We start from the raw sequence: 25,000 nt of genomic DNA, 5'->3' as shown, positions 1-25,000 counted from the left end.
CATACAACAAATACTGTACAAAAGGCTGTAAGAAAAAAGCTCTTTTTCTTCTATTCTTATCTATCTACTCCCCATTTTAGAGGGATTGAGGCTAATGCCTCTCTCATTGTGACTTTATCACAAAACGTCTCCCTCCTTATCACAAAAATATTTACCATAAATCAGAAAGATGTAGCTAACAATTCAAAAAAATTGCTGGGGTAAACAGGAAGAAAAATAATAAAACTACAGCAAAAAAAATGGAATATTAGTAAGCATTTCAAGTGAAACTATCTCACTAACATTTTCTATAGCTTAACTATTAGAAAAGTTATGTAGCCTATCAGCTATCAGTCATAAGAAAATGAACTATATTTATATCTATCATGTATCTTTTACACAAAAATAAAAAAGTTGATTTATACTGTTTTTAAATTAAGCATACACAATACAAGCTATACTGGACATAATGACAAATATATCATACCATATGATTATCCATAAAAAAAAAAACAAAAAACAAAAAACATTATGATCTGCTAAAACAAAAAAGGTTGATGCACATAAACCAACAAATAACAGGAAATATAAATAATATACATTTGTGTTTTCATATACGTATGAAAACACACACACACACACACACACACACACACACACACACACACACACACACACACACACACACACACACACACACACACAGCATACGCACACACACGCACGCACACACACACACACACACACACACACACACACACACAACACACACAACACACACACACACACACACACAAACACACACACACACACACACACACACACAGCATACGCACACACACACTTATACATATATAGTACACATGTATATATACACATACGTACATTATACATATAAATACAATATCTATTCATCTACCTGTCTATCTACCTATCTATAGGTATCATAAAGAGTTACTAATGAAGAAGTTTTATGAAGAGCAGGAGTTAAAAGAACATTGATGAAAGTTCTCAGGAAAAGACAGATGCAATTTTTATGACACGTAATGAGATGTAAAGGATTGGAAAACTTAGTGTTAACAGGAAAGATAGAAGGGAAGAGAAGCAGGGGTAAACAAAGGCAGAAGTTCATCACCAGCTTGAACAAAGATCTCAATATGGGCAGAAGTGACTTAGAACTGCTTAAGTTATATTTATATCAACACACAGAACGGGATGGAAAACCATGATCGCCAACGCCCTGAAAGGACAAGGCACTTGAAGAAGAATATATATATATATATATATATATATATATATATATATATATATATATATATATATATATATATATATACAAATGTATATGATACCAACATATGCTATAAAACAAAATCAACAACAACAAAATGCATATCAACAATACAAAAATAAACCATTCCAAGCCACAGACTTTTTTTGCTCTATTTTTTTCCATCTCTGGGATCGGATTTCTGATTCCATGACATGGCTTACGTATGACAACAGTGACTCAAAAAATGCAATAATACAAACTACATACAAAACATGAATAATACACAATACAACATAGAACATTACACATGCATCTTATATATATACATAATATATATTATATATATACTATAATATATTATTATAAATATATAATATATATACAAATTACTTAGATATAAATAGAATAGTAATTATATATATAATAGTGTGATAATATGTGTATAGTACTAATATACACAAATATCAAAATAGGAAAGAGGAATGTAAGATCAGAGAATTAAGATGGTAAAAAGGATGAGGAAAAGGAGGAAAAAAAGAAAAGGAGGAAAGGGGGAAGGAAAAAGAAAGAGAGATGAAAAAGGAGAGAGAGAGAAAAAAGGAGGAGAGGAGAGAGAAAAAGATAGTAGAGAAAAAAAAGAGAGGAGAGAGAGAAAAGAAGAGGAGAGAAAGAAAGAAGAAAGAGAGAAGAGAGAGAGGAGTGGAAAAAGAGAGAGGAAGAAAAAGAGGAGGAGAAAGAGGAGGAAGAAAAAGTGAAGGAGGAGGAGGAACAAGAGGAACAAGAGGAGGCGGTGTTGGAGGAGGAGGAGGAAGAGGATGAGGAAGAGGAGGAGGAGGAAAAGGAGGAGGAGGAGGAGTGCTCTGGTGGGTGTGTGGGTGTGTGGATGTGTGGGGTGTGTGTGTAGTGGTGTGTGTGTGTGTGTGTGAGGTGGTGGAGTGTAGGAGTGGTGAGATGTGTAGTGGTGAGGTGTGTGAGTGGTGGTGGTGGGGTGGTGTGTGTAGTGGTGTGGGGGTGTGTGTGAAAGGTGAGGGTGTGGTGGTGGTGGTGGTGTGGATGTGTGGGTGTGAGTGAAGTGGAGGAGAGGATGGAGTGAGTAGTGAGGAGGATGTAAGTGGTGTGAGTGAGATGGTGGTGGATGAATGTGATGTGTTGGATGTGTGTGGTGGTGATGATAGGTGTGTGTGAAAGGTGTGGTGGTGAAAAGGTGAGTGTGTAGAGAGGGGATGAGTGTGATTGTGGTGTGTGAGTGAGTGTGATAGGGTGACATGTGATGTGTGTGTTGTGTAGGTGGGGGGTGGGTGGGGGTGTGGAGGTGTGGTGAGGGAGATGTGATGAGGTGAGGCAAGTGGGAGGCGTGGTGGTGCGAGGCAATGAGTGAGGAGTGAGTGCGGCGTGCGTGCGTGGTGCGTGGTGGGTGTGTGTGAGGATGTGTGTGTATGTGTGTGCATGGTAGTGTGATATGTGTGATGTGTGTATAGTGTGCATGTGTGTATGTGTGTGCTGTGTGTATGTGTGTGATGTGTGTTGTGTGTGCTGTGTGTGTGTGTAATGTGTTGTGTGTGTGTGTGTGTGTGGTGTGGTGTGCTGTGTGTGTTGTGCTTGTGTGTGGTTGCGTGTGTTGCTGTGGTGTGTGCTTGTGGTGTGCTGTGTGGTGGTGTGTGTGGAGTGTTGGTGGTGGTGTGTGTGTGTGTGGTGGTGGTGCGTGTGTGCGTGCGTGTGTCTGTGTGTGTGGGTGTGCGTGTGTGTGTGTGTGGTTTGGTGGTGTGTGTGTGTGTGTGTGGTGGTGTGTGTTGGTGTGTGTGTGTGTGTGTGTTGTGTGTGGTGCGTGCGTGGTGCGTGCGTGCGTGTGGTGGTGCGTGGCGTGTGTGTGTGCTGTGTGTGGTGTGTGCGACTGGAGTGTGTAGTGTGTCGAGTGTGCGTGCGGTGACATATGTGTGTGTGCGTGTGTGCGATGAGTGTGTGTAGGCTGTAGTGTTGTGTAGTGTATGTGTATGGGGTGGCGTGTGTGTGCGTGTGTGCGTGTTGTGCGTGTGTCGTGGCGTGGTGCGTGCATGCGTGCGTGCGTGTGTGTGTGTGTGTGTGTGTGTGTGTGTGTGTGTGTGCGTGTGTGTGTGTGTGTGCGTGCGACGGAGTGTGTGTGCGTACGTGCGACTAGTGTGTGTGCGTGTGTGCGACTAGTGTGTGTGCGATTGAGTGTGTGTGTGTGTGTGTGTGCGACTGAGCGTGTGTGCGTGTGTGCGATTGAGTGTGTGTGCGTGTGGGCGACTGTATGTTTGTTTGAGTATGTGCGCATGCGCGTGTTCGTATGCGTGTGTATGCGTGCGTGTATTGGATCACTGCTAGCAGTATATATGATTAAAACCAAGCTATTAAGCAGAAAATCAGAGAACCAAACACTTTCACAAGGGCACCCCGGTAATCCTCAACGGGGAAAAAATGTATAGAGAAAGTAATGACCTCAACTTTGACCTTTCGCAACAGGATCGTTTTTATAGTTTATCTCGTGCGCCTCGCTTCGGAACAGTAGCATCTTGTATCTGAGAGCAAATAGAGAAAATAAAAATAAAAAATATATACACCCATTCCCTCCGCGAGCATCACATGAAAAGCTCATCACTTCCGCTTCCAAGAACAGCTGATTGTTAGGCCTAGGCGAGTAAGCCCCGTTAGAAGGGGACAGGAACAAAAGACACATCACCACAATTCAAGCTTTGTGATCCATATGGCAGATTATTATTATACAGCACGTAACCGAATAAAAAAAATGGCTGGACTGCATTCTTATACAAAAAGTGTTTAGATAATTTGCGAACAATAGGAACAGGTTGGTATATAGACCTAGGCGAATTATCACAGGAAGAATTATATCGAGCAGTTCGATTCTTACGCTCCAAATCGACAGGAAGGTCAAGTGACCCACAAAACCACACACACTCAAAGGGGTTCGAATCCTCACCGGTGCCGAGGTCCTCCCTGACGTAGAGGCAGCAGAGGGCACAGTGGGCGACGTCGAAGTAAGGAAACATCTTTAACTTGGTGACCTGGTTGGCCATCTCTAAGAAGGCTTCGGGATCCATGTCTGCGGGTGTTCTTCCTTGACTGGGGGAATACTACTCTTCCTCTTTCGTTTGTTTGTTTTGATATATGTATTTTTTTATTTCTGGACACCCACGAGGAATACGGGAAAGAGAGAGAGGGGGAGAAAGGCGTGCGTCCTCCCTCGCGTCTGGGTTCCCTCTGACCGGGCCCTCGGCTGGGCCCTGGCGGCACCGCAGACGACGCGGAGGGATGCCGGCGAGCTAATCAAAACCCGATTATTGCATCGTTTCAGCGCCGTTTTAGATGTTTATTTTAATGTCCGAAAGAAAATTATTGGCATAATTATTGTCAATTTTATTCGTGATCATTGAGGACTTAATACAAGGAGAATAAAAAATGTAAGTGGCACTCAGACACCTCGGACGAGGTGCCGAGTAGAACATTTCAAATCTTTGAATTACATACTAATAACATTTTAATTTGATAATTCTAATCAAGAGTTTTCATTAGATCTACCATATCTTTATGCTTATCGGAAGCTTATCTATATGTATATAGTGAATAAAATTGCATGGAAAAAATCGAAACAGCAACCACGGATTCATAACGAAGTGCCAATTGATAAAATACAAAATATATTCGAATCTACACACATAATCTCTCACCTAAACCCCGAAACGTCCTTGACACCTCATCAAAAACGTTATAGTTAGTTAACATTCCCTGTCACCCACAACGCATAATCACAAAATCAAAGACAAGCGAGTCTATCTGTAAAATGGCAGTATGGACGCGCATGCTCCCCAGCAGACGACGAAAATAACCCTTTGTAGCGTTTCCCTTTGAATTTCCCTTCTGACCGTTTCATACACCTTTTGAATTTACTATTATTTTTCCATCTACAAGTTCAAATAATGAATATAAGATGAAAGAATAACAATTACTAGCGAGACATTATCTTGTAATAGAACACTGTTATGTCTGTATTGACGACCTGGCGTATGGTATAACATTACAAATAAACAGTTTGAAGGGAAAAAAGAGAGATTGAGGGAGAGAGAGAGAGAGAGAGAGAGAGAGAGAGGAGAGAGAGAGAGAGAGAGGAGAGAGAGAGAGAGAGAGAGAGAGAGAGAGAGAGAGGAGAGAGAGAGAGAGAGTGGTGAGAGAGAGAGAGAGAGAGAGAGAGAGAGAGAGAAGAGAGAGAGAGAGAGAGAGAGAGAGAGATAAAGAGATAAAAAGGCAGTACCTAGTTCCAGTCCCTTTAGTAGTTTTACTGATATAAGGAGAGACCAGGTTAGAAAGTAAACCATATATTATGTTCAGGCTCACGATCTCTATTAATTCAACAACTGATTTTTATGAGAAAAGGCTTGTTAACATGATATACCAAAATATGAGGGTTTTTTTAATCTAAACTATCTCATAGCCATTCAAGATGCTATTATGTCGTGCCATATGCGTAGATAGCGTATAAGCATATATATAAAGATGGAAAATTGTCAGTCTGTGTAGTCTTTGGTATTTTATCCGGAATATAGTGTTTTTTCCCATGATATTTTGCCTTTTTGTATAAATAGCTGAGAGAACACATTATATGTCTCATTCAATGGTATGCGAAGCTTAATATGCAGCCCATCATTTTACATAAAGGAATATTAGTTAGCATAAGTAAAATATATGTTTTCGTGTTCATTCGCCAAATTGTGTAATCGAAAAAATCTGTATCCGTTCTAGTTAAAGCATAACCCCTTGTGTGTACACAGTCGTTAATCTAAGTTCTTCATTAGAATCTTTTAAAATTAGCAAATAGAGAAAATGATTCCCGCTGTACGAGTATAATAGAACATCAATCAACATAAAATAACTTGGCTTTCTTCTTAGGAAACTGGATCCATTCTAGCCACTGCAGCAGCCGGGCCAGTGAGGTCGTGCTGGACAGACGGAAGTTGCGTCAATTTCTCCCTTTTTCGCTCGATTTGAAGGTTAATTTACACTTGAGAAGACTACGTGAGTAAGAAAAGGTGAGAAATAAAGGATAATATTAAGTTCAGGAAGACTGGTACGAGAGGAAGGTACGATAAAGTGGACAGAGAGAGAAATTCAGATTAGTATGTATTTTAATATCTCAATGTAGGCCTATTTTGTTTTATGTTTATGTCTGGGAATATGAGTAGTCTTGATAAAAGCAAATTCTATACCGAAGGAGAGAGAAAAAGGAAAGAGAGTGGTGGGGAGAGATTAAAAACCCGAAATAACAAATGACGTATTTTGAGTCCCATGGGTTCCATATCATTACTAATATTACTCAAAATACTGTACCTGCGTAGAGTCTTTTATTTGATATTTAAATTTGATATTTATATTCACGAGAGAAGTGTAAGTAATATAAATAAGGAACAATTAAGGCCACTGAAGAGAGAGGTAAAGGTCAGCTCTGTTACACAATAAGAGGAAATGAAATAGTCACAATAAAAGTAGAGTAATAAGATTTGCACATTTTAGGTAGGTCTATTGCGAAGATTTTGGTATCAGGAATCTTTGGATTCCTCTCACTCTCTGCTGTCCATATATAAATTATGCCGTGGACTCCCCCACCCCCCATTAGCCCTGATAGCAGGGGAGGGCATGAAAGGTGCCAGGGAAATTGTGGGGTAAAATATGAATAATATACACAATCAATCACTATATTGTCTTATGCAGGGGGCTGTGCTACCCCTCATTCCCACCCAGGAAAACTAAGAATCCCCCACACGTTTATGGCAGGATAAAGCGCACGACTAACTTTGTTTTCCTGGACAGGAGTTGGGAGGCGGCAGCCCTCTGCACTAGACACTATAGTGATTGATTTTATGTATATTATTCATATTTTTACCCTGCAATTTTCCTGGTACCTTTCATGCCCTCCCCTCCTATCAGGGCTTAGAATGAGGGGTTTTGGGGAGGTCCTGTGGCAAAATTCCTACATATATGCGTAGTAGAGGGTGAGAGAAATCCACCAGTACCAAAATCAGCGCAATTGGTCATGCGAAGGTATTCCAGAAGATAGTTTGTTTCCCACAGTCATGTAGTACAAGATAAAATTTGTCCATCATGGACAGCGTTACCAAAAATAAGACACTTCATCTATGGTATTGCGTATGTAAGTTGATAATAAGAAAGTTGTTCAAGACATAATAATTAGCTATACATTTACAGGAAAATGTAATGGCACCGTAAAAATCAAAGAGAAAAACAGCACTCACTAGTACATGAAATAATAATCTACATAGGCAAAAAATAACATCAGAAGTGAAGAAAATATATCGCAACAACGTCCACGGTGATCAGGTGGGGGTCTGGCGATGAAGCCCCTGTTAGGGAAGTACGGCGTAAAGATGGGGGTCAGGGGTAAGGCTCATGGGTTAGGAAGGTTTCTAGTTCATACAGAGATGTTTGTTGGTTTACCAGGAATGGCTGGAGAAATATGAACTTTATCTGGTAAGGTCATTTATAAACATTACCAGTACTTTCATTTGTATCATTTGTGATGGAAAATAACAAGTGATTTGTGTACATTATAGCGATATTTGAAAAAAGGAATGATACTTGCAAGATTGGATGCTCTGTAAAACTAAAAAATTACCAAAACTGGTTATGTAGTAGGAGACTAATATGGCTACAACATTACACATCTGTCTCATTATTACTTTGGCTCTTACATTTCCTTCATGGTAAACATTTGGAGGATTCCCACTTGCAGCACTAGCTTTTTGTGGATGACCATGACATGCTTATGTATTGGAGGTTCTAAAAACAAACCTCCATCTTACTGGTAGATATTTTAGCGGTAATTCTTTACAGTAGGGATGCACTCGCCAGAGACAAAGTCCCCAGCTCCACTTGATAAAATCTGTTCATCAAGGAGTCAGTTATATAGTAATTGACTCCTTGGTGACTAAGTACTTGTGAAGCCATCTGTGTATAAGTACAATCACTAAATTAAAATCACTGGCATAAGGGTTAAAAGAATTACTAATCTTCAAATATCTGTCTGTTTATTTGGGTTATTGTTGTGTTTCAGTACTTTGGAATTTTTTTCATTATTCACAATAGATTTTGTTAATAGAAGATTTAATGTTTACTCCTTGGGTATTCTCACACATTCTGGCAAGATAAAGTTTGTGGACCTTGGTTGGTTGTCATTAAAGAAAGTAACAGTAACAGCTCTGTTTTTCAGAAATATATGTGGTTGAATTTCCTGGAACACTGATAGCAAGGAAGCCTAAGCAGTTGTTCATCTGGATTAAATTAAAGATTGTAGGCTCTCCATCATAGGTCACAGCAGCTTGCATGTGTGTTTGCCCAATAAAGTTACGTGGAAGAAGTTAGTACTACCTATTTTCATTGAGCTTTGAAATTTCCTTTTTTATCTCATGTTTGAGGTGGTCATAGTAGTTACCCATAATCAGACCATATCTAGCAGTAACAGAAAAGATTGATATAGCTACTTACACATCCTATATTCTGCCAAAATAGAGCCTTAACTGGTTCCTTATTTGTTGATGCATTGCCAGGGAGGTTGATCAGCTCAATTTCAAAACAAGATACCAAAAGCAAGGAGGCTTTGGGTTTTGCCTACCATTACTTTATAGAGATTTTCTTGATCTTCATCTTATTCATATTCTTTTTCCTTTATGTCTATATCCTTCTTTCCTTGCTTCAGTACTAGGCAATACATTTTCTGATATTTTTATTGCTATTATTTTATTATTTTGGATCCAGATGCTTCACTGCCATCATGTGGCCCAAAATACAGGCATTAGTCTTCCACCAGCGGCCACTATAATGGGTGTGCAGCTTTTAGTCCGGGCCCACAATTTATTTTCTATTTTCTGGATAAGCAATTTGAGTTCTTTTTGCCATTTTCTAATGCCTACATCTGTAATTTGATTTGCTTTATGAGGATGGTAAGAGAATATTTTCCTTGTACAGACTCCATAACATTTTATTATTTGTTTGTTGCTGTTTTTTTGTAATATTAAATTATCTTTAATACAACCAGTGCTGCCGGTCATGGCAGGCAGAAAAAGGATCCTGAGCATAGAAACAGAGTCTACTCGAGTACTGAGTACTGCTCCTCTTAGTGTCCATAAGCCTCATGGCTTAGGGACACTACATTCCTAAACACCAAAGTCTAATCACTTCCAAGAGGTTTGTGCACTCGTGGCAATTCATTCCCATCACCCCGGCCTTCAGCTGAAATGCTCACGACAGGAAGTGCGCGTCACCTCATCCCACAGCCAGATTTTCCATGTTCACATCACATGCCCCTCAAGCCAAATTTTTTCATGACGTGATGGTCACATCGTCCAGATCATAGTGGTTAATAGGATGGAGAAAGGACAATTAAAAATAGAATTTTACCATGAAATTTAAGAAAAACATAGTTTCCTTCAATATTCAAATTTCAGCAAGTCACATGTAGGGCCTAATTTTTCAAGCATCACTATGGTTAATTTTGGTCTTTTGGTATTTCAAAGAGCTAACATTAGAATATGCACATTTGTCAAATAAGGCATTGTAGAGCATTAAAAGCAAAGAAATTTAATGCTTGAAAGTGTGACTTTAGAAAGTTGTGCATGTCAATAAATCAAATTGTTATATAACAAAAGACACACAATTGTTTAGCTGGATACAACATGACAGAGTATCTACCAAATTTAATAGTCCCAGTTTCATCATAGAAAAAGGGAAACAACCTGCCAGTTTTGGACAGTTTGGCTATGGCATCAGGCTTGATGTGTGAAATGTAGTAACGGGCCTTCTAGAGGTTAAATTATCTATATATGATATAATACAGTGCATTACTCTCAAGTTCTCACTTCATTGCATACTACATATAGGCTTTATAACAGTTCTTTTTTTTTTTTGTTATAGTATTATGTTTTATGCTACCTATTTATATCTTCATTTATCAATCAACCTATCCCACAGAGCAAACAAGATGGGCAACACAGTCTCAGCAGCACACAGCACAGCCACAACACTCACCAGCTTGGCGCTCGGAGAAGGAAAGGGCATGCTCATTGAGAGCCACCCAGAAATCACCAAGGACATGGCACCTGCTGAGTGTCCCATGCACCAGGAAGCAGCTCAGGCCCCTGCCCCTCCCAAACAGTGTCCTGTCGATCACACCAAGATGAGTGCCGAGGCTGCCCCTCCCAAGCAGTGTCCTGTCGATCACACCAAGATGAGTGCTACCCATTCCCAGAAGGCCCATCACATTCCCCCAGGCACCGTCATCCCCTCCGAGTGCCCAATGCATCAGAATAACCAGGAGCAGCAGGTATGGATGGGTTGGCTTGATAAGGGAGATGAATTGTGGGCTTGGGAATTCAATATTTTTAGGAAAATAATAGGAGAGAAGGAAATTGAAATTGTTCATATTTGTGATTGAATATGTTTCTTTTCTGCTGGTTTTATTATTACTCTGTTATCTTATTTCTTTATGATTTGATTTATTTGACCTCTTTTCTTTGTTTGTTTTTTTCCTTTCCTCTTTTCTATTTGTTCAGTCATTTGATTTGATTCTTTTCTTTTTATGTATTTATTTAATTATTTCTTCTTTGTACCCTCTATCTTGATAGGCATTCCCCAGTGAGTGTCCAATGAGTGCCAACCCAGATGGGGAGTGGCCTGTCCACCAGGCAGGCATGCACTTGGGCAAAGAGCATGCAGGCAAGTATGTAGATATCAACCCCCTCAACCTGGAGTCCTACCCGAACCAGAAGCCGGCCCCTGACCAGCCCTTCGAGTTGCCCACTGAGAGACAGGTAAGGCACAAGGGGAAGGGGAAAGGGAGGTTGGTAGTTGTTGCAGAGGTATGGTATGTGTGACTGAGAGTGTGTGGGGAGGTACGTGAATGTGTGGGAGCTTGGGGGTTTTAGAGAGCGAAAGAAATTGAGAATGAGTGTGTACATGTGTAAATGTGAAAAAAGTGTGTGTGTGCGCGTGTGCGTGCACGTGCGTGAGTACATGTGTGTGAATGATAGTGATTGCATGTGTGAATGCAAGAGTGTACATTCATATATGTATGAGCATGTGTTTAAATTGCAGAGTGAAGCAAAATAAGATATAAAGCAAAATTACATTTGGCTTAACATTGTGACATTTTGATTAATGGCATACCTTTCCTGTGCTTCCAGGTGTCAACCATCCCGAAAGCAGGTTCAGATTCGGAGCACTGGGTTTACCCTTCCCCACAGATGTTCTGGAATGCCATGCTAAGGAAGGGCTGGAGATGGAAGGACGATGACCTTTCACAGAAAGACATGCAACACATCATCAGCATTCACAATGTCAACAATGAACTGGCTTGGCAAGAGGTAATGTTGAGAGATGGCTGTGCTGGTGGTTTGATGTCATTGTAAACATGCAGACACACACACAAACATGCTTTTGTCCATACTGTTCCAGTAATGATATTAAAATTACGTTCAGCCAAAAATGTTACCACAATCAGAATCTCTGAAGTTTTGTAATACGTTTGATAGTTTACTATATAGTCCTCCAGTTCTAAGGTTTTTGTGCAAGAATCTCTGTGACCATTAACCAGCCCGATCTTGACCTTTTTATTTGTGTGTTGTCATGTACCTTCCTTTTTCAAGGGTTATCCACAATAGGGAGATGTTTAAAATCTGAAAACACCTTCTCCCTCAGTGAAATGCACCAACATGGGCAATTTGAAGAGGCTTAAGAGAGTGGTAGTGTGTGTAATACTTTAACCCCTCAATGACAGTATCAAAAATCTCTTAGTCTCACTGACTTTGGTGACTTCTGGCAACCGTCCTGCCATTTGGCCTGGAAGTCCGTTACATGTAGCGGAACTATCCACCCAACTTTCTCTAGCACATCGCGATGCCTATAGCCGTACCCAGCATGAGGAGTCGGTTTATTATGAAAAGCTATGGGTGTGGCCCAGCAGGTACAGGTTAAAAGCACCCTGATAATATGAAAGCACCTTGTTAATGTTTCAGATTGTAAGAGCCAAGCCTTTTATGAGTGTGAAACAAAACACAATTGAGGATCAGGAACTGCTGCAAGACATTTCTTCAGATTTCCTGCTTTGATGCATTTCACCCTGTGCAAAGGGTATTTTTGGATATTTGTAGACCCTCCTATTCTGCTAGAGACATATACTTCATGCACAATCACTTTACAGTGGATAGGTGTTCCTTGCCCATGATGTAGGCATACCCACTTGGAAATCTGTCAAAATAAAGTTGGATATTAGGAATTGACAATATCATCCTCTGAAGGTTGCAAGGCACGTAGGTATACAAAATGTCTTCACAGAGACATATCACAGTAATATCAGTGGTTGATAACGGGACAGAAATTCATCCCAGAAGCATCATATCATGTGCCACCACTATATATGATGATTATTTTCTAACTCTTTTGACTAGCCTTGTACTTTATTTTCCTATTCTCAATCTCCTCCCTCACTTCTTTACTCCTTTGTCCTTCCTCTTAGTTCTTATCTTTACTTTTCTTCTTAACCAGATCCTCCCCTTTATCATGTTCCTCCTCCTCTGTGTTCTTTTCCACCTCATTGTCCTTCTCTTTTCTACCTAAACTTTCTCCTTGTTGAATGCCTCTTCCATGTTCCTTGCCTGTCTGCTGCTCCTTTCCTCTTTTCTGTTTGTCTCCTCTTTCTCCTCTTTGTCAATCTCCTCTTCCTGCTCTTTCTCTTTCTTTGTATCTTCTTCCTCTGTGTCAATCTCTTCTTTCTCCTCTCTGTCTTTGCTTTCCTTGTATGTCTCTTCTCTCTCCTTGAGTATCTCTTCTTCTTCCTCCTGGTCCATATCCTCTTCCCTTGTCTGTCTCATCATCCATGGCTATCTCCACTTCCTTGGCCATCCCTTCCTCCTACTTGTCTATCTCCTCCTCCCTCCCCCCTCCCCCATCCCTCTGCTCCACCTCCTCCACAAAGATCATTGCTCATGCCCTTTTGTGTTGCAGGTCCTAAAGTGGGAATCCCTCCACAAAAATGAGTGTGGGAACCCCAAGCTGAAGCGTTTTGGTGGCAAGGCATCAGACTATTCTCCCCGGGCTCGCATGAGGAGTTGGATGGGGTAAGTATGACTATTTGGAAATGTTTCAGACCTCTTCTGTCTTCTCCTTCTTAATGACCAAGTCTATAGCTGCATGTGTACAAAGGTAAGAAAGAACATGTAGTTTTGCCAAAATTTCACTGATGCTCTATGAAGTCTAATCATGTGAGCCCAAGTCCAGCACCAGGGATCATTAGCATTATTTCCCCCACACAAAAAGGTAAAGATGATAAGATTGTTACTGATAATTGTTGTATTAACCCAATGGATCCAGGTGACATGACTCATGTCATGAAAAATTTAATGAGGACAGGGTGACAGGAATATGCAGTCATGGAAAAATTGGCTGAGGACCAGGGTGACAGGAATATGCCATTATGAAAAATTTGTCTGAAAACCAAGGAGATGGGAATGATTTGCCATAAGTGCAAAAATTCTTGAAGGAAGATTAGACTTGGTGAGCATTTAGAAAGGGCTCTTGCATTACTTCCACCAGTAAAGGAGGGTGAAATGTACCATCTGTGAACTATTGCTGGAAGATTGCTAGCTCCAGAAAGAACATTACTTCCATGCTCAGGATTCTGTTCCTTCCCACCATGACTAGTATTGCAGTGGGTGTTACAGAAAATCAGATTGGTAAATATTTAAAAATTACACAAATAACAAAAGGTTGCTTATTATTATTATTGCACAGAGTGTAGACCTCCTAGTGGGAAGATATGGAGTCTGCAAGGAAATCTGTTACCATCTTGATACAGCATATCAGATGACAGATATAGACCTTTGAAAATGGCAAAGTAGCAAAAGATATTTATGCAGAAAAAGAGATCATAACATTGCAGTGGGGAGGCAAGGATTTGTGACACTGCAGATGAGTGTTTGTGTTTGCCTGGCCTACAAGCTACACACCCAGGAGAGTCCTCATTGAAGTAAGTCTAATTCTCTGACTTTGGGCCATGTGTGGCCTGTTAGAGACTCGGATCAAATGTATTAATAGTCTCTATAATGTTAATAGAATTGTTGACCGTGATGATCACTAGAAATACCATTTAGCTAGGATAAGCTATTAGGCTATTGTAGGAGCACGACCCCGCAACCTGGAGTTCAGTGTAGTTTCCCAGGTTGGGTCACATCAGGTCCACAGCCATGTCTGCGCTCATTGGACAGCTGGCTCCCCTTGTTCCCTGCATGCTTACACAGTGCTAGTGTACTTAACCCTTTGCCGACGGATGGCATGTACGCACATGCCATGGCATGGCGGGACTATCTGCCGGGGGCATGTACGTACGTACATGCCATGGTGTATGTATGGACATGCCATGAGTTTTTTACAATCACGGCAAAATATTATTTTTCTGGCACTAAAAGTGTGATTAAGTCATTTTTAACACTATTTTTAACACTCATTTTTACTATGAAAAAAAAAAAAAAAATACAACAAACTGACGATTTCAACTCCATGATGCCACACACTGCTTATTTTATTCAGACTATAGACTGAATAATGATCAACTATGGAGTCTATATAACAACTAAAATATCCTTCAGTCTCAATTTATCAGGAAATATGGCAAGTAGAGACTTTAGGAAATAATGAAAACTGAAAATACAACATATGCTCGTAGTATTACGAAGAAACAGCATGGGATGCTGATATTTGGCATGAGTGGTCGTGCATGCTAGGGCGACAATATAAGCCCCCGGCAGCGAGGCCCGGGCCACTATGAATACTACCTGTCGGGAAAGGGTTAAGCCACAGAGTCTGAAACGAGATCAGCATTCCCCAATCCTCCAGTTGAACCAGGCAACAGCAGCAGCACCACAAGGACTGCCCAGTCCTTAGCCAACTGGGGAGCCTGCCGGCTCCTCCCGTTGATCTCCGACCTCACACCCACAACAAACACTCCCCAAAGAGATAAGACAGCAGTAACCCAAATAGTAGATGTGCAACCATCCATCTACTATACTATAGCATGCCCCATATTTGGTGGAAAGGTAAGTTGATATGGGAGGGACAGGGAATGAGAAACAAAAGGTAGCCAGAGAAGAGGAAATTGGAGTACAGCTCATAGTGAAAGTAGGCTAGGTGGTAGAAATATAAGGAGAAATAGGAGCTGAACAGATATGATAGAATAGCAAGCGTATAGAGAAGGGTAGTATGAGATAGACAGATAAAAGGAAGAAGGAGAGAGACCAGGGGAGGTAGAACAGATTATGGAGGGTCATTGAGTATAACAAAGTAAGAGAAAAAAGGATTAAATACAGTATCATAGTAATAGTGCAGGTTCTCTCACTTTGCCATGGGGCATACATTTTTATGATTATAGCATACATGCCACACCCTACCCTACCTTTCAGTTCCAATAATGCTGAGATCACTTAATCTAAAAAAGGCTGCCATGATATATGAATTTAATTTATTCATCTGATGAGGCACTTATGACAAGTTCATATTGTGGCAATATTTCTTATTTATCTTTGTGTACATGTTTATCACTTGATCTCTTCTCATCTTTAACCTTGATAATTTCAGTGCACTTAGCATTATCCACTTCAAAAGAAATATTAACAGGGAGTGGCATGTTAAGTGAAAATTTCAATAGATTAAGGAGTTGGAACAGGTTGCAGTAATGGTGTAGAGAGATTTATATTCTCCTCCTACTCCTCCTCCATCTCCATCTCCATCTCCATCTCCATCATAAACACAGAATAAGTCAGTAGCATTAGATGCTGAAAGACAGCATTGCATTTGTGTTCATCAGGGGAAAAAATACTGTTTGAAGTAGGCAATAGTATCCTGTTTCACACAGGAGAATTCCTCATCTGTAGCAAAGGAAGGTAACCTTGTATTGAATTTGACAAGAGAGCTGAAAAGGTGTTGTTTGATTCTGAATAGACTTTGTGGTGAATGACAAAATTTAATCAAATCCCCTACTTGTAGAATTGTAATAACTAAGTTATCCATGGTTTACTTTTTGCAGATAACTTCTATTACTTAATTTATTTTCAGATATGAGCTGCCTTTTGACCGCCATGATTGGATTGTCGACCGCTGTGGCAAGGAAGTACGCTATATCATTGACTACTATGATGGAGGCGATGTGAACCCTAATGACTATAAGTTTGCAATCCTAGATGTCCGGCCAGCAATGGACTCGTGGGAGAACATCTGGGACAGGATGGTGGTTGCTTGGTGGCGCTGGACAAGAAGTTAGACTGAGGTTATGAGAAAGAGAGAGAAAAGTCATGTTTTTCCTGTATTTTTTTAGTCTCTCTCCCTCTCTTAATAGGTAGGTTTATTTATATCAGAAAGCAAATGGAGTGAAGTGTTCATAGGAAATAGAACCTGTCTGAGGAAGGCCTTTTCCTTCTCAATTGATAAGTGAAGTTCTGTTTTTTTTTTTCTTCTTTTTTTAAATAGTGGGAATGATTATGAGACTTATAAGGATTTTGACTTTCATAGTACTAGGTATATTTGTGCTTACTAAGTAAACTTTTTTTCTGTATCTTTACCTTAGTTAAGAGTATCCAGAAATAGTATTTCAAGTACAAAATTTAAGTTTAGTACTTCACATGAAAATTACATATTCTAAAAGTTTTGAGGATAAAGTGCGTTCATTAATCTCTGAGTGAAGGATCTGGTATGTAAGTTGTAATGAGTTTTGATGGGTTTTATGCTTATAGCAATTTTGAGACTGCTTACTCTTGTTCCAGATGACAAATAGGGATCTGTTAGAAAGAAAGTATGTACCTTCAGTTTTTTTTTGTTTTTTTTTTCTGGATTTTTCTCGGTTTAACTTGGTATTTGTGCCTAATGTACTTGATTACAGTCATACAAATTGAAAGCCAAATAAAGAGTTGTAGTTAAATTCTTGTTAATAGATATGTGTATATACTGTGTACAGATTTAACAGTTAAGTAAAGTTTTAAATTTCTTCTGTGTATAATTTCCCTTTTATTGCCCATTTCTTTCAGTACCTAGTAAAGGTTGCATAGTTTCCATAAAAATAGGATTAATAAGGATGTGAAGGGTATGTAACCATTAGTTTAAGTTCCTAAGTTACGTTATGTATCAAATAGTTTCTATATATTTTCCACTTGCCAGAGGTAGACCTAATGCAGTACTGTGTTCTTTACTTGATGTACAGTTTACAACCTCATCCAACACTGTGTTCTCAAAAAGAAACAAAATCTACTGTAGCTAACATAGGACTCAAAGCATCCATTAATTTATTTGAATATTTTGAATATTGTCAATGTGAAATCAGGCATTAAAATTGTTCCTTTAAATTAAGAAAGTAAATATGACCTTTGAAGTTTCAATAATTAACCATTAACCATTAAGAAAATAAGCATTATATAAAGTCATAAAGGACATTTTGTGTAGAAACCTTTCAAATTCAAATAAATTACAACAATTTTCCTATAATAAGTAAGTAAAACTTTGAAAATTTGTAGAATCTTAAAAAAAAAAAAAAATGCAGAACATTTTCAGGGCCAAAAGTAACTAATATTTATGAACTTTGCTTTCTTGACTACATCCCTGAAGGTAGATTCCTAGTACATTTCCTGCAAAATGATTGGCCATGCCTGATGGCAGGAGTGCTGTCGTCTGTCCTTGGACAATTTTGATAGACAAACAGCAGAAAGATCATGCCTGTAGTCAAGTAAAATCACCAGATAATGGCTGTACTGCACTTGGTTAACTATTATTATTACTGGTTATTGCTACATGTGTGTCCAGTGGAATGCACAGCTGTATGAATAACAGTCAAAGGCATGCTTGACAAAATTTGCTAGTTAAGCCCACTGCCCATGGCATATGCTTGGTCACATAGATGCATTTTTAATGCTTGATTTTGTAGCAGAAGAATATGCTACTATAGGAATTCATATTTATGTAGAAATGCCACACAAAAAATATTATTTTTTGCTGTAAATGCTAGAAATCAAGGTAGTAAAAGAACAACAGAGTATTACATAAAAGTTTGTCAAGGATTATTTCTGTCTAAATCTTAATGTCCTTATATTGGAGATACTGACACTGTTGCTGTTCGTAACATGTGATATCAAGGAAAATAATTCCATTAATGAAAGACTGCTGATTTTTTATGTCTTGATCCATTTTTGATACAGGAGGTTCTAATTTACAGTAACAGTCAGTTCATTTGAATGATGTGAGGTGTATCTCAGCACCAGTAATGATTGTTTTCATTCTAATTTGTAAAAAAAAAAAAAAAAAAAAAAAAAAATGTTTATCACATCATATGAATTAAACATGTTTTCTGATAAATTTTGCTCACCACTTTGAATTCTACCAATTCTTCAACTGTTTGTTTGGCTTAGTTGCTTGATGACGGGTAACTTCCAGCAGATGTAATGGATGTTGCTGAGATGTCACTGATGAGCGTGTCAGCTGGCCTAAAGGCCAAAATTTGTAGGTGCCCTAATTATTACTTTTTAAAACCCATTCTGACGTGGCATGAGCACATGCATTTGCATTGACAGACATCTGCGGGTCATGTCGTACATGCCAAAGGGTATAAGACATGCCATGATATTTGTTACAACACGAAATATATTTCTGCACTGAAAGGTGATTATCATTTTAACACTTCTCTTTCTATGCAAAAAAAAAAAAAATGAAAACTGACGATTCATCCCGATCCACACTGCTTATTTTATTCAGACTATGGACTGAATAATGATCAACTATGGAGACTATATAACAACAAAAATACCCTTCAGTCTCGATTTATCTGGAAGTTTGGCAAGTAGAGACTTTAGAAAATAATGAAAACTGAAAATACAACATATCTTCGTAGTATCACGAAGAAACAGCATGGGATACTGGTATTTGGCATGAGTGGTTGCGCATGCTAGGGCGATGATATAAGCCTCCGGCAGCAAGGCCCGGGCCACTATGAATACTACCCGTCGAGAAAGGGTTAATATATGTAGTGGGAGATCAGTTCTCAGAAATGTACAACCTTGGTAGGAAACTGACCAAAGAGTGTACATGACTTCAGAATGTTTAATGAGTCAATCTTGTGGCACTGAAAAGAATTACAATAGTTTACTGCTGCACAGCTTTTTTGTATAATATTGCTGTTGGGAACAATCTTTTATCTGAATATGAATATCTCTAAATCAGAAGCAACGTCACAGGATGAGATATAGGAAAGGAAATGCAAGGAGAAAGGGAGGGAGATGGGAAAGAGTAAGGTTTAGGAGCAGGGCTAGTAGAAGGAACATCAGCAAAAGGAAGAGAGGGAATATGGATAGAAGAAACAATAAAAGATATAATAGCAGATGGATAAAGGCATAAGGTAGACTGAGCAGGAAAAGGGTTACCAAGGGGTTTGTCCCATGGCTTACCAGTCTGGCTTGTAATTGAAAAGAACTTGGTCACAAAGAATGGATGGGTGAAATAACATCATAGAGTATATCTTTGTGTTTCTTGCTATCTCATGTCTGGCGCAAGTATTCAGGTAAATATCTGTCAATCAGCGCCTTGCAAATTTGTGTATGAATAAACATGTTCATAATATTCCTTGTTTTCATCTATGTCATTTGCAAAGTGCAGATCTGGCACTTGATCAAAAAGACTGTACTTGGAGGACAAAAGGAAAGTGTACAGCTTTTACTTCTGTACTATAACAGAAGAGAAATGTCTACAATGGTGATAACATATGATAGTGATTATAAAGGCCAAGTGAATCACTCCTATATCAAGGGGGTGGGGTTATTTGGGCGAGCAAAATTTCAAGAAATCTACCAGGCTTTTCTCATTTTTCTTTAATTCAGTCTTCTTTAAGGAAAGAGCACTCTATCAGGCTAATTAACTCTTTTTTGTATAGATTGCACATTCCTCAGAAACTACTGAATGGTATATACTTCTTTTTTTTTTATGAGAATTGCATGTATACATCCAGAATAAGATTTGGACACAGGAAAAACATATATAAAATATATTAGTTAATACTAGGCTTGTTATATAAAGGTAATTTTCCTGTAGCACCTAAATTTGAAGCTATCGAAACACACACACACACACACACACACACACACTCTCTCTCACACACACACACACACACACACACACACACACACACACACACACACACACACACACACACACACACACACACACACACACACACTCACACTGTGACAAACATACACAAAAGAGATACAAACTAAGCACATTCTGTTGATGGTTACATCACAAAATATCAAACAAAGAAACAAAAAGAAATGTAATTTTTGTATCCCATTTTATATCCTTTTTTTTCTAGTCTAGCAAAACAATTTATCTTCAGACAGTGACTATTATGAGTTCATATATATATGAACATGCATTATATATACTCTTTTATCTTCCTCTTCTTATGGTCCTTTCTCTCTCTCTCTCTCTCTCTCTCTCTCTCTCTCTCTCTCTCTTTTCTCTCTCTCTCTCTCTCTCTCTCTTCTCTCTCTCTCTCTCTCTCTCTCTCTCTCTCTCTCTCTCTCTCTCACTCTTTCTCTCTCTCTCTCTCTTCTTCTCTCTCTCTCTCTTCTTCTCTCTCTCTCTCTCTCTCTCTCTCTCTCTCTCTCTCTCTCTCTCTCTCTCTCTCTCTCACTTCCTCCTAAGTCTGGTTAGTTTTTATGCTTTTTTCATACAGAAACACAAGATATCTTAACTTCCATTTATAACCTTCTTTATGTTGGAATCCATTCTTGGGTAATGGTCTCAAAATATTTTGGCCTTTTCTTCTCTATTATGTGTCTTTTGCCTCTTGTTTTTTCTCTTGTTTTCCCTCTCTTTTATCACCTATCTAAATTAATGTGAAATAAATATTACAAGATGCCATTAGACCAAGCAAAGTCCCTCCCTCCCTCCTCTTTTCCATTGCTAGAAATTTAAATCTCAGTTTGCTTTATAAGTGTCTCATCATTTGCTGGGATCTCCACTTTGTAACCTTTTAATTACGCTTAATTATCATTTATTTATTTATTTATTGTCATTATCATTCATAAAATCATAAGTGTGGCTTCAAAATTTAAAGGAAAATCACAAGGACTAGGCAATCTAACCCCAGTCGAAGGTGTTTAATTCATTGGGCCGTGTCAAATATTTATTAATATGCTCTTTAGGATTAATAACGTGTAACATGTCAGTTTATCGGTTTTTTTTTTTTGATGCAATGATTTTTAGAATATGAATTTTCTTTTTTGATGCCAAGAAGATAAAGTTGAGAAATAAAGAATAGGCAATATAATATACAAATAAATATATATATATATATATATATATATATATATATATATATATATATATATATATATATATATATGTATATGTATATATACAGAGGCCGTGGTGCCCGAGTGGTTAGAGCATCGGACTCAAGACTGTCACGACGGCAATCTGAGTTCGAGGGTTCGAGTCACCGGCCGGCGCGTTGTTGCCTTGGGCAAGGAACTTCACCTCGATTGCCTGCCTAGCCGCTGGGTGGGCAAGCCAGCCCAAGTCAGTGCCGGTCCCAGAACCGGGTAAATAGAGATGGTGACTTGATAAAAACACCGGGCAGAAGGCAACGGCAAACTACCGCTCTAAATTGCCAAGAAAATCATGGAAATCCATGATCGCCAACGTCCTTGTAGGACAGGGCACTTAAAAAAAAAAAAAAAAAAAAAAAAAAAATATATATATATATATATATATATATATATATATATATATATATATATATATATATATATATATATATATAAAGAGAGAGAGAGAGAGAGAGAGAGAGAGAGAGAGAGAGAGAGAGAGAGACAGAGACAGAGACAGAGACAGAGAAGAATGGCTACTTGTCTGTGTTTACTCTCAAAATAGAAAGGTACAAAGGCAAAATGAGGATGGAAAAGGATGATTGATGGAAAGAGAGAGAAAGATAAGAAAAAAAAGAATACAATAAAGTTGAAAACAATAATGACAGTAACACTAATAATTGTAATAACAGGGGTGGGGTATATATGGATATATATGAATATATTTGTGATACCAATATTAAGAATGATAGTTGTGAGAAGCTTAACCTTTGTATTTCAAATACCTATCATTATTCTCGGACTGACAGGCATATAATGAATGATGATGATTATAAATTGCCTCCTGGCTATAATTATGTGTTAATTTTTAAACTTGTATGAAAATCTTTCTCTTAATATCTCTCTACCTCTCTATCTACCTATCTCACCTTAGCCTTTTCTTCACCACTTAGCCAATACATGCAGCATCATATCACAAAATATTTCATCATATCATTTCGTGGATTAACTTGCATTTTTCTTGCAGATACAGATTTAAGATATTTCAACTTTGCTTATAGATCATTATATTGGTTCGGGTCTTCCCTTTCCTATCGCTATCTCTGATGAAAACATTATAATTAATTTCAAACAGATTCTTATAGTTTATACAGTCATGTGAGATGGTACCAAATGCTTCTAATTCATACACATACACATACACATACACAACACAACACACACAGACACAGACACACCACACCACCACCACCACACACACTACACCTCACTCACTCACTTCACTCTCTCTCTCTTCACTCACTCATCCTCTCCTCTCTCTCTCTCTCTCTCTCTCTCTCTCTCTCTCTCTCTCTCTCTCACTCCCTCTCTCACTCACACACACTCTCTCACTCACTCACTCACTCACTCACTCACTCACTCACTCACTCACTCACTCACTCACTCACTCACTCACTCACTCACTCACTCACTCACTCACTCACTCTCTCTTTCTGTCTCTCTCTCTCCTTGCTATATACGGTAAAATGTTGATATTTTGAATCTCAGCTCTAGATACAAGCGTTTTTCCCGAATGGCTCCTCGTCTGTCGGGATCTACACATCACAAATCTTAAATTCTGTGTGGTTCAACTGCTAAGACGAATTTCATCTTTATCATTTCTGTCAGGACTGCTAATAAAAGCGTTTATGGCCTCAGAATCGAAAGTGAAACCAAAAGGACCGGGAAATCGAACCCAGTACCCCGGCCTCGAAGGCAGGTGTTTCACGCATTAGGCCATCTTGAATGTTCAGTGTTTTGCAATTTAGGATCAATAAGCTGCAGTTTTTGCAGTTTATTTTTCGTTTGTTTGTCTTTGGCTTGCGATGTAATTTTCATTGGAATATATATATATATATATATATATATATATATATATATATATATATATATATATATATATATATATTTTTTTTTTTTTTTTTTTTTTTTTTTTTTTTTTTTGTGTGTGTGTGTGTGTGTGTGTGTGTGTGTGTGTGTGTGTGTGTGTGTGTGTGTGTTGTGTGTGTGTGTGTGTGTGTGTGTGCGCGCGTGCGTGCGTGCGTGCGTGCTTGCGTGCGTGCGTGTGCGTGCGTGCGTGGGTGCGTGTGTGTGTGTGTGTGTCAGAGAGAGTGAGATTGCCCGTCTTCGTGAGTTTGTAGCCACAGCCCCGTTTACTTGAAAAAAAAAGTTCATAGACGAGAGAAGGATGGAAACGGAGATGATAAATGGAAAGAGAGTCAATAAGAAAAATGGAACATCCTGTGGATAAAAATAATAGTGACAATACAACGGGAATAACAGTAAATAGGGTGATCAAAGTGCCGCATATGACTATAATAATAATAGCAAAATGACTCATTTAAGGACTCCTAAAAGCAGTAGAACAATGACTCTCTAAAGACTCCTTAACGATTTCTGATTCGCATTTCTCACATCTCAAGGTTAACATTTAACAAGAACTAATATTTACGTTTCGATAGATATGATGATGATCCACGGTACAATATGCTATAATACATGTGTACACATGGCACTCTGTATGTCATCACTGAGTAGCTGTGAAGGCGCGCGAACCCATTTACATTGACTGGAGAGAAAGCTGCAGCAAACATGGATGATGTACTCAATTACTGGTGACAGTATAACAAATAGTGGCATGCAAGTATTCCATATCATTACTGATGCAGACTTATTTTCAACAAATGTATAATTACAATATTGTTGTCCGCGTCTCATCAGGACAATTTGAAAACAGTCCTTACGAGTGTGGGCTACCTCTTGTAAAACACCAGCCGAGTCATTGACAAATATCGGGTGCTAAAGACATTTTCGTGAAAAGCCATAGACAAAACTGCGGCGTCAAAAACTTTATCTGTCACAGGCAATTCCCGGAGCATGATCTCTCGTGAATACCGCCCTTGATGTGCACTGCAGGAATCCGGGACGGACTGACAAATTTGCAGACATTAAACCCATTCTGCAAAGTGTTTGTATGACATGTTTGAGCTCTTTAAGTCCTATTTTTGGTAATAGCGGTCGATCCTTTCCTGATACAAATTGACAAAAAGTATCAGGATATCTTGTAACTTGTGATAACTACTGGACGAATGCACAGCAAATAGACTTTTAATCGGTGATTTCTTCTGACCATAAGCCATACCTAAGGAGAGCTTAGAGCAAAGGCATATATTTGCAAACTAGATAACTCTACATTTGTACTGTATTCACTTGATTGCATTTCTGGCTGCACGGCCTAAGGCGGGGGTCGACCGCAGCCCACGGCCCCTCCTCC

At 38.9% G+C, this 25,000-nt stretch overlaps 2 protein-coding genes across 3 annotated transcripts in view; one reads left to right on the top strand and one right to left on the bottom strand.

Moving 5' to 3' along the window:
* The window catches only part of LOC119574404 (trimeric intracellular cation channel type 1B.1-like), a 25,248-nt gene extending 20,743 nt beyond the window's left edge, over positions 1 to 4,505 (bottom strand). For both annotated transcript variants that reach the window (XR_005228861.1, XM_037921628.1), the window contains exon 1: positions 4,209 to 4,505. Coding sequence is in view for 1 of the 2 variants with exons in the window: in XM_037921628.1 (XP_037777556.1) it covers positions 4,209 to 4,329 (121 nt within the window). In the remaining variant the exon portion in view is untranslated. The remainder of the gene's footprint in view (positions 1 to 4,208) is intronic.
* A 1,653-nt stretch (positions 4,506 to 6,158) lies between these two features.
* Positions 6,159 to 17,321, top strand: LOC119574403 (cytochrome c-type heme lyase-like). Its single transcript, XM_037921627.1, has 6 exons — positions 6,159 to 6,312; positions 10,265 to 10,616; positions 10,918 to 11,103; positions 11,476 to 11,655; positions 13,295 to 13,407; positions 16,397 to 17,321. Exons 2-6 carry the CDS (start codon positions 10,275 to 10,277, stop codon positions 16,599 to 16,601), a joined length of 1,026 nt encoding a protein of 341 aa, XP_037777555.1. The 5' UTR covers positions 6,159 to 6,312; positions 10,265 to 10,274; the 3' UTR covers positions 16,602 to 17,321.
* The last annotated feature ends 7,679 nt before the right edge of the window (positions 17,322 to 25,000 follow it).

The sequence above is a fragment of the Penaeus monodon genome, chromosome 6 (genome assembly GCF_015228065.2).
Source record: "Penaeus monodon isolate SGIC_2016 chromosome 6, NSTDA_Pmon_1, whole genome shotgun sequence".
NCBI lineage: Eukaryota > Metazoa > Arthropoda > Malacostraca > Decapoda > Penaeidae > Penaeus > Penaeus monodon.
Note: the sequence above shows the minus strand (reverse complement) of the source record. Positions and strands in the feature narration are given on the sequence as shown.

Coding starts and splice junctions, on each gene's coding strand:
- LOC119574403 (XM_037921627.1), top strand. CDS start 10,275: ATGGGCAACACAGTCTCAGCAGCACACAGCACAGCCACAACACTCACC. Junction 10,617..10,917: donor AGAATAACCAGGAGCAGCAG/GTATGGATGGGT, acceptor CTATCTTGATAG/GCATTCCCCAGTGAGTGTCC. Junction 13,408..16,396: donor CGCATGAGGAGTTGGATGGG/GTAAGTATGACT, acceptor ATTTATTTTCAG/ATATGAGCTGCCTTTTGACC.